The sequence below is a fragment of the Bison bison genome, unplaced genomic scaffold (assembly GCF_000754665.1).
Source record: "Bison bison bison isolate TAMUID 2011002044 unplaced genomic scaffold, Bison_UMD1.0 scf7180017864529, whole genome shotgun sequence".
NCBI lineage: Eukaryota > Metazoa > Chordata > Mammalia > Artiodactyla > Bovidae > Bison > Bison bison.
This window is the reverse complement of record NW_011495079.1, coordinates 4005679-4016571: the sequence shown is the minus strand read 5'-3', so window position 1 is coordinate 4016571 and position 10893 is coordinate 4005679. Positions and strand designations below refer to the sequence as shown.

General features: G+C 34.9%; 1 protein-coding gene across 3 annotated transcripts in view; it reads left to right on the top strand.

Annotated features, from left to right (window-relative positions):
• Nucleotides 1-10893, top strand: part of UHRF1BP1L (UHRF1 binding protein 1-like) — a 93799-nt gene that overhangs the window by 36395 nt on the left and 46511 nt on the right. For all 3 annotated transcript variants that reach the window (XM_010831588.1, XM_010831589.1, XM_010831590.1), the window contains 4 exons: nt 381-472; nt 4752-4941; nt 5774-5914; nt 6999-7169. In XM_010831588.1, the coding sequence (XP_010829890.1) occupies nt 381-472; nt 4752-4941; nt 5774-5914; nt 6999-7169 (594 nt within the window). The remainder of the gene's footprint in view (nt 1-380; nt 473-4751; nt 4942-5773; nt 5915-6998; nt 7170-10893) is intronic.

The following is a 10893-nucleotide window of genomic DNA, read 5'->3' as shown; positions in this document are numbered from 1 at the left end:
AATGCATGAAAGTGAAAAGTTAAAGTGAAGTCGCTCAGTCGTGTCTGACTCTTAGCGACCCCATGGACTGCAGCCCACCAGGCTCCTCCATCCATGGGATTTTCCAGGCAAGAGTACTGGAGTGGGGTGCCATCGCCTTCTCTGATATGGCTACTACTTACAGTTTTTTTCTCCTGTACTCCTGTAATAAGCTTTTCCAGAAGGTAATAAGTGCCTTGAGAAAGGACTGAGCATTTTCTCTTTTTAGACCTTTAGAGAGACATTAAAATGACTCTGCTTTATTTTCTTTGCTCCTAAAGAAATGAATGAGAAAGTAGTCTTAAATAATATCCTTATACATAGAATATCTAATGTTTATATTTTAAATGTATTTTTATTAGTCCTTGGATAAAGTAATAATGGAAATGAGTACATGTGAAGAACCACGAAACCCAAATGGCCCATCACCAATTGCAACTGCTTCAGGACAAAGGTAAGCTATCCATTAATATGTATGATTGGCAAAGGGATTCTATAGTCAGCTCTGTTATCTGCAGTAATAGGACATAAAATTTCCTAGCCTCAGTCTCTATTTCAGTCACTTCTCCCATCAAACATTTTATAGTTTTAGTAAACATTTTGCAAAAGTAGCAGAATTGATTTTTAGCCTCTTTCATTCATCTTGCTTTCCTTGATATAATGATCAGTCAAAGGCAGAACAGCAGCAGAAAATGGAAGAAGAGCTTAGGCATTCTATAAATCAGATAGTCTCCTATTTGGTCTCTGAACACTTTCTCTGCATAACATTTGTTCTGTGCATCAGCGGACCTTTTATGACTCTTAAGAGTTAAGTTGATGCCTTAAAAAAGTATAGACCTTTTGGGTTACTTTAAAATTCATTAAATATAGAATACTCACACTTTATACAGATTGAATTTTGATAGATAAAAACCAGATGCTAATGAAGTAGAAGCCTGTAAAGGAGAGCATTTCACAGAGTAAAGGAGAGCATTTCACAAAGCCATCTTGAGAAGTTAGAGTGGTTCTTAAAAAATAGGTACTTAAAAATTTGCCTATTTATCTTTGCATTCAGTAAATTTGAATTTTGTTTTATATATAATTTCTTCAAAACAGATTTTCTGCACTATTTTTGGGTGGTACAGGTATTCATGTAAAAAGTTTACATAGATTTTAATGTGATTAGTGCCTCCTCAAGTTGTACAACATGGCAGCCCTGGACATTTTCAGTACTCTAGGTGCTGTGTAGAACCAGTGATAAACTCTTCTTGAGACTGAATGTGCACATACAGGTACACACACATACTCTCTCTCACATTTTCCTTCTCTTTTACCAAGGTTGAACCATCTTTATATTAATGCATTCTGTGAGAATACCTACAGTCTGATCAGTGATTTTTCACATGGGAATCGAATGGTGATCCATCCACTGCTGAGAGTTTACTGAAAGCCAGATTTATCAGATACACAGTTTATATTTGGACTATAGGTAATAGTGATGGGGAAAAGACCTTTCACATTAACATTTTTGTAGTTTATGTATTTTCCAGTAATTTGAGATTTAGAGTTTAGATTATGATTTCAGGTTAGGTAAAGTAGGTTGAAGCAGTTGATCTTAAAATTGGCTAGTCAGAAATATTGGAGAAAAAGGTGAAAGTGAAAGTTGCTCAGTTGTGTCTGACTCTTTGCAACCCCATGGACTATATAGTCCATGGAAAACTCCAGGCCCGAATACTGGTGTGGGTAGCCATTCCCTTCTCCAGGGGATCTTCCCTACCCAGGGATCGGGCCCAGGTCTCCTACATTGCAGGTGAATTGCTTACCAGCTGAGCCACCAGGGAAGCCCAGGTAGGAGCAGTTGATCTTAATATTGCCTAGTCAGAAATATTGGATAAAAAACTGAGATGTTTCTAAGACTATTAAAAGGGCAAAAGTACATCAGAAAAGTTGTTATAAACAAATGATTTATTTTAATTAGGTGTGGCACAAATTAGGTATTATTGTATGCTAAGCAGTTTACAGTATATTTCCTGATTCATGTTTTTATAGTACCAACAAGCTTTATAATTTTGGCTTTGTGTGTTAATCTATTTCTTTGTTTTCCACACTTGCCAAATTGTAAGTCATTTAGGGTGCTTATAAAAATCTATAGGGTTTTTTAGGCTCCTTTTTTGAAATTAATGATTCATTAGGTCTAGAATGGTTGTCAAGAATATGAATATATCTCTTCAATTTTTTATAGTCATGCAATTTAGGAAAAAACAGATCCATTTGATTTTGTTTTTAGCTAAGAGATTAAAATAGAGGGAAATTAACAATGAATAGGCTGGCCCTTCCTTCTTTGTAGGACCTGTAAGCCAACAGTGCTCCCATAGACTGGTAGTAAACTTTGTAGGTTCAGGGATTTGATTTTTCACTTCACATGGAGATAGATGTCTATGTGGAGATTAACCAAACTCAGAAGAGATTTTTGTAAACTGAAATTTAGTTTATATTGGATGATATAATCAGAAAGATGCAGACTTTAGTCACTGATTCAGCCTTTACCCTTCTGATGGTAAATCCTCCAATACAATTGTAAAACTTTTTAATGTGCATAGATTAGAGTAGATAGATGGATTTGAATATTCCAAAGGGTATTCTCAGATATATACTATAAAAATATTCTTCCAACTCCAGAAGTATTTGTAAGTGACCAGTATTTGTTCTTAGGGTCATAATAGCTCTTCCCAAATAACATGTTGCTTAAAGACCACAGCAACCTTTTGAAATAGCTATTATTTTCATTTTACAAGTGAGGAAACTGAGGCTCATAGACTTCCAATAGTATTAATAATACCATAATACTACTATTTATAATACTATAAATAATACTTACACCTTTTAAAGTATCATGAGTCCAGGGATGGTCTTCTTGCTTCATATGCATTATTTCATACAGTCCAAATGTAAGCTACAAAGTATATCCTGATTTAAAAGATAAGTCATCTGAATTTTAGGAAAGATAAGTAATTTTATTTATTCATTAGGATAGTAAGTCAAGAAGCATAGCAGGTATAGAGGAACAATGTACATGATCAGTAAAAATGATGACCTCACTTTATGGATGTTGGCTTTGAAATATGTGAGAAGCAGCCAAGTAGAGCTATCTGATGGACATTTGAATTTTACAGTCTGAAGTTTCAGCAAGAAATCTGATACAGATTTTGGAATAATGGTCATGATTGAAGTAAGATGCCAATTTTGCAAAAACTTTCACCACCCCCCTGCAAAAATGTATCGATAGTCTAGTCTGTATTTAAGTCTTGCTGTACTTACCATTTTTAAAAACTTTTTTTTTTTTGTATTGGAGTACAGCCGATTTGGAGAAGGCAGTGGCACCCCACTCCAGTACTCTTGCCTGGAAAATCCCATGGACGGAGGAGCCTGGTAGGCTGTAGTCCATGGGGTTGCTGAGAGTCGGACACGACTGAGTGACTTCACTTTCACTTTTCACTTTCATGCATTGGAGAAGGAAATGGCAACCCACTCCAGTGTTCTTGCCTGGAGAATCCCAGGGACGGGGGAGCCTGGTGGGCTGCCGTCTATGGGGTCGCATAGAGTCGGACACGACTGAAGCGACTTAGCAGCAGCAGCAACAGCTGATTAACAATGTTATGATAGTTTCAGGTGGACAGCAGAGGGACTCAGCCATACATGTATACTTAAATATATATACCGGAGAAGGCAATGGCACCCCACTCTAGTACTCTTGCGTGGAAAATCCCATGGATGGAGGAGCCTGGTAGGCTGTAGTCCATGGGGTTGCTGAGAGTCGGACACGACTGAGTGACTTCACTTTCACTTTTCACTTTCATGCATTGGAGAAGGAAATGGCGACCCACTCCAGTGTTCTTGCCTGGAGAATCCCAGGGACGGGGGAGCCTGGTGGGTTGCCATCTATGGAGTCGCACAGAGTCGGACACGACTGACGTGACTTAGCAGCAGCAAATATATATACATGTATACTTACTCTTGAAACATGACTTTTATTGTTTCTCTGTGTCTTTGCTCATGCTTTTCCCTCTTTTAAGATTTTCCTTCCTTCTTATCTCTCCTTGAGAAAAGTTCATCTTTTCTGGATATATTTCTCATTAATTATAAACAGTTTCTTCCTCTACCGAGTGTACCAATGATTCCTTTTAAAAAAGCACCTAAAGACAAACTCCCTCATGTTTCAGTTACTAGATATATGTTTTTTTTTTCCTCCCCAAGTAACTTTCAAGCCCTGTAATGCCACAACTCTGTTTTGGTTTTCTTAGGTCCTTGCATTGTTCACATAGTAGATGCTCCATAAATATTTACTGAATTGAATTATATAATGTGAACTTTTTCTGGCCTTATCCCTAAACTATGAGATTATATTCCAGTTGGCCTCTACAGCTTTCTTTGTGTCAGGAATTTAGCCGTCTTATTTACTTTATTGATGCCAGTTCTGTGCACTAATGCTTTTTAAAGCAGGCAACTTTGGATGGCAATTATAATAATTTAGAGAGACCAATTTTAAAAACCTTTAGCATTTTGAAATAGCATTTTTTTTTTTTGTAACTTACATGTAACCAGACTAGATTGTTTTAACAAAAATTTGTTTTGTTAAACAAAAATGAGTAATATGGCAATTTGTGTACTTGTGTGAGAATATTAACAGAAAACTTCTTCACTTTTAATGATTTATTTTTGGCTTTAATGCATTGTATTTTGCTTTGCTTTCCCAGTGAATACGGCTTTGCTGAAAAAGTAGTTGAAGGAATTACTGTTTCTGTAAATTCTATTGTCATTCGCATTGGAGCAAAAGCCTTTAATGCCTCCTTTGAACTTTCCCAGCTAAGAATCTATAGTGTAAATGCAAACTGGGAACATGGAGATTTAAGATTTACTCGTATTCAAGATCCACAGAGAGGAGAGGTAAAGATTCTATTTTTCTTTTTTTGTTTAAACATGCTTTAACATTGATTAATATTAAAGTACATTTAAAATAATTACTTTTTATTGTTGCTTATATTCACATACTACTAGATTTACTTTTTCCTGTAAACTATACTTTTCTCTGTATTATTTTTGTTTAACTATAAAATGTACATTTTTAATGTTTTTACTGTAGTCTTTCAACTTATAGAGTTAATGAGTCCTATTTTAACTTCTAAGCTACTCAGAATTGAATTTTAAATTTACAAAATTAAAATATGTTTTGTTAAATTCTTTTTGGTTACATAATTCAAATGTTCTTTGTGTTTTATATTAAAATTAAATTACTTAGAATAAAAGTGTCAGCAGCTTTACAGATGATGAATATAATTATGGAGATGTGTTACTGAATTTGAAAGTGTATAATTAAAAGTTAAAGCATAATGAATAGATCTAGAATATCATGTGAAAATTTGTTAAGAGATACATTTTCTTTTTTGGCTGCACTTGGTCTTCATTGCAGTATGAGTGCTTTTCTCAAGTTGTGACACGCAGGGTCTTCTCTCATTGCAGCCCACAGGCCTCTCTAATTGGCTCAGGGGCTTAGTTGCTCTGCAACATGCGTTGCTTCATGGCACATGGGATCTTAGTTCCCTGACTAGGAATCGAACCCATGTGCCCTGAATTAGAAGGTGGATTCTTAAAATTGGACCACCAGAGAAATCCCACAAGATACATTTTTGTAACAACTTTTTTGTTTTGTTTTTATAAATCTACATTTTTTCTTACTCCATTTTGTGTTTGTGAAGCTAATCTCTTGTTTTCCCTTTAGGTTTTGACCTTTAAGGAAATAAATTGGCAGATGATTCGAATAGAGGCAGATGCTACCCAAAGCTCACATCTTGAAATTATGTTTGCTCCTGTTCGATTAATAACCAACCAATCAAAAATCAGAGTCACACTTAAAAGAAGAGTAAGTCAACAGAGTTACCTTTTGATTCATGAGCTAACTATTGGAATTGATGAAAAATTTTAAATTATTTATAGGTGAAACATTGGCATATTAAAACAGTGCAAAATAATAGGAAATATAGTGCTTCAAGCAATATTTGAAGAAATCTGTTGTGATGATAGCATTAGGTTTAATATTAGTATTTTTATTTTTGATAAATTGAATAGATTTCTGTTACAAAATATTTATTGAATAGTAGCTATTTTATAATTTTATGTCTCCTATTGAATATTCCTCAGGAGTGGGTAAACAGTAAAGTCTTCACCATTAGTAACCAAAACTACTAGTTTTAGAAGGCTATTAAGATGTGACTGGATACTTAGATAAATATGGAAGATAGCTGCCTAAGGATGTCAGCATTTGAAAATCCACCATAGACTTTGATGAAATTTAATGTGGGAAAGTAATCACTTTTTTAAAAACATGGCTCAATTGAAAGAATTTTTCAGAGTATGACACTTAATACAAATATTGTGAAATGTGGTTAAAATAGCAGTTTAGTTTTTAATTAATTTTAATGCCTCCTTTTCTACTAGATTACAGTTAAGCCTTGAACCACACAGTTTTGAGCTATATGGGTCCACTTATATGTGGATATTTTTCAATAGTATATACTGCAGTACTACATGGTCCAGGTTGGCTGGACCTGAGGATGCAGAGGAACCCTGGATATGGAGGAACCTTGGATACAGAGGGCCAACTATAAGTTATATGCATTAACTCCTGCATTGTTCAGGGGTCAGTTGGGGTTGCATTAACGTTGATAATTACATGATTTTAGCTATAAATGCAGAATTAAATTATATAAATGCTTATACCTATGTAACATGTACCTGTTAAGGTAAAGGAACCTGTCAGTCTTTTTTTTACCACTGTTTCTCCAATACTAGGAAATATTTCTTCCATATTATAGGAATTCAACAAATATTTGGTGAAAAAGGAAGCGTTTGTTTAAATCATTGAAAAAATTTTAACTTTTAAAAATACAAGTGCATTCTAAGTTTTATTACTTGGCTTAATTTTATGAATCATTTTTCCCTGACAGTTAAAGGACTGCAATGTCATTGCAACAAAGTTAGTTCTAATATTGGATGACTTATTATGGGTTTTAACGGATTCCCAGTTGAAGGCTATGGTACAATATGCGAAATCTCTTAGTGAAGCAATAGAAAAATCAACAGAACAAAGGAAGAGTATGGCTCCTGAACCTACACAGGTATGCTATAAAATGTTAATAGGAAAAACACTTCACTTTACATGTAAGTGGTTTAAAAACCAGAATGGTTAGTTGTTTTCTCTATGTGAAATAGATTATAATACTTTGAGTCCAAAATTTTTCTTATATATCAAATATATTTCTGTCTATATAGTACATATCTTCTTTGCAAGTCTGTGCTTGGCACTAGACTTAATGATAACATAAAAGAATTTTGATGTTATAAATACATATTTTCAGGAAATTAAAAAAAATACAAATTAAAAATTACTAAAGTTCAAAAGAAAAAAGCCTGGGTAATTATAGTCAAGGGAGAGAATGGAAGGATTGATATAAAAGCCCTAGGGAATTGCTGAAGGTGAACACAAAGCTAGAATTGTCTGATGGCTGGGACAAAAAAGGAAGCTATTTAATGATCACTTTCTTAAAATCAGAAGCATTACTAGTTTTTTTTTCCTACAAAGAAAAAGTTTTCTAACCTTTCCTAGTACTAAATACTGAGAATTTAACATGAAGATTTTTGTAGAAGGGAAATTGGAAATCCCAGTGTGTAGTGTCTTTTGATAATTTTATGAGTACAATTGACTTTTTATATCTATCCAATAAAACTTAATGGATATTGTGAAATCATACTTCTATGAATTATTTCATTGGAAATAGAGTAATTACATCTTAGATGTGTACTTTGTTGGTAATCTGGCTGATACATGGTAATTCAGGCTTTATTGTGACTGTCAAACTGTCATTGTTTACTGCCTGCCTGCTTTGTCATCAGGTGCAGGGCTAGATGCTGCTGATGAAAAAATAAATATTGTCTGAACCTGCCCTCAAGGATCTCAGAATGTAATGGGCAATCAAATGTTGCAGTCCAACATAAATGCTGAGTGCAGAATGAAAAATGGGGATGAGGGACTTCCCTGGTGGTACAGTGGATAAGAATTTGCCTGCCAGTGCAGTAGATGTGGGTTTGATCTCTGGTCCAGGAGGAAATGGCAGCTCACTCTAGTATTCTTGCCTGGTAAATCCCATGGATGGAGGAGCCTGGCGGACTTCAGTCTTTAGAGTCGGACACAACTGAGCAACTGAACAACAAGAACAACTGGGAAGATTCCACATTCAGTGGAGCAACTGAGCATGTGCGCCACAACTGCTGAGCCTGTGCTTTGGAGCATGTGAGCCGTAACTACTGCAGCACACATGCCTGGAGCCTGTGCTCTGCAACAGGAGAAGCCACTGCAGTGAGAAGCCCGTACACCACAATAGTGAGTAGCCCCCTGCTCACTGCAACTAGAGAAAGCCTGCACACAGCAATGAAGTCTCAGAGCAGCCAAAAAAAAAGAGGGATGAGGAGATTATGGAAGGATAGAGAAGTTTTAATCAACTGCTTGTGGATGGACTTTGGAAAGGTTTCACAAAGAGGATAATGAAGTTAAGTCTGAAAAATGAGTAGGAGTTCACAGATGAGAAAAAGGATATTTCAAATGAGGAAATAGAATCTATAAAAGTATGATGGTGATAGAGAGCATGGCATTATCTGATAAAGATAAGGGGTTTAGTGTTACTAGAGCTTTATTTTTGAGAGTGATATTACACATACCTTGTGAATATGTGACAGCTTCCCAAGTTTTAAGAAAATTGTTTCACATCTTCCATTTTGATGTATAGTCTTTCTTGTGTTAAGATGTCAGTCTGATTTTCCAGTTCCATAATTACTCCTATCCTAGTATCCTAGTTTACAAATGAAAAGCATTCTTCTTACTCATCCTGGTTCTTACTGTAATAGATTTGTCAGGGGTGGATGGTGAGGCAGGCAGGAGGGTTTTGACTAAAAAATCTCTGGGAAATGACAGGCAATTTGAAATATTGCTGTCCATGTTGGATGTGAATGACCAGTGACAAACTAACACATTAGATGATTTCCACTTCTTTGCTTTCAACATGTTTGAAGGAAGATTTAATAAATGTCTGTTGCTAGACTATTAAAAATAATCTTTTTACAGTAGATCACTATGTGAATCCTGGCATGTAACTTGAAAGAGTTCAAAGGATCATGTTGCTTTGCTAAAATAAAGTTGATTTAATTCCAGCTTACCTATTGATGTGAACAAAATTTCCCAGAGCTTTAAGCTAAATTGATGGTGAATCCTTTATCATGCTACCAAATAATTAATATTTATCCAATAAGATGTCTTCATATATAATTCTGTGTGGGAACCTAATTTTAAAAGTTTGATGAACTGAGTACTGGATCATAGCATAGAATAGGGTTTTCATAGGGAAGTAGCCTGAGTTTAAGCAAAAGTGGCCACTAGACATGATGGGCATTATATGTTTACTTTTCCCATGGGCATACAGAAGTCAATGGAAGTTTTTAAATAGGAAACAAAAGTTAAGTATGACATGGTGGTATTATAAGAGGGTAGATTGAAGAGTAGGAAGGCTGGCACTCTAGGGAAGGGGTAGACTTGGATCTCTAGTAATGGTTTGAAAGAAGAAAAAACAAGCCAAACTGGGGAAAGATATTTGAGTGTTTTATCAGTTGAGGATAGAGAAGAGAGAAAAGTTGAAAACTTCTTGAATAATTAGTAATTCCATTAACCAGAAGAATAAGTACAGAAGGAAGCAGGTTTGATTAGGGGATGTAAGGCTAAGAAAAGGTAATAATGAGTTCCATTTTGGAGTGGAAAAAAATAATTTAGGAAGTACAGGAGGTAATATTTTGCAGTATTACCATCATAACACTAGCCTGTTAAAGCTTGCAATGACGATTCATGTATTATAATTTAGGATGTCATTAACAGAGATGATAATTGAAATGAAAGATCAATAGACAAAGTGTTGATGTTACTATAACTTATTTATGCAATATGTAGATAGATGTCTTTATATAAAATAGAATATAGATTAGGAAGCTATATAAAGATACAGCTTAGGAAATGAGAAACAAGGACAAAATTCTATAATGCTACTACCATGACAAAACCATTGTTAGCATTTTGAGGTTATTTCCTTACAGGTTTTTTTTTTTGCCTAATAATCTGCATTATTTCATAGTTTAGAAAGGATGTAGTAGCAAATGGCTATAGTTTTCTTCCATGTCATTAGTATTTACTTAGTCTTTTTTGTCATTCCTTAATATTTTATAGTAGTTACACTTAGCCATTGACATTGCTGTGGAGTTTCTTCAGTGGTAGTTGTCACATCACTATTTTAGGTATCATTTAAAATACCAAGAGTGTGCATTAGAGAGTGAAGTAGTTGTGTTCCTTTGCTCAATTTAGAACTTGAGAGCTTTGCGAACTTGAAAATTAAGAATTTTTTAAAGATTATTCATGAGTCAAGAGTTTATAGTGGCCCACGTTCCCCCCTACAGATAGCATCCAAAAGCCTGAATATACCTTAGTACGAAGAAAAGAGTTTGTAGGGAGATTAATGCTTATGTTTTTATTTGTATCAGTATTTGTCTTGATGTAAGACAGGAAACATAATTAAAGCAATACCGGAGAGTGTTTTCTTTCAAAATATTACCATCATAGACATAAATAATAGTCTGTAACAGAAGCAGAAGATATTAAGAAGAGGTGGCAAAAATACACAGAAGAACTGTACAAAAAAGATCTTCATGACCAAGATAATCACAATGGGGTGATCACTCACTTAGAGCCAGGCATCCTGGAATGTGAAGTCAAGTGGGCCTTAGAAAGCATCACTACGAACAAAGCTA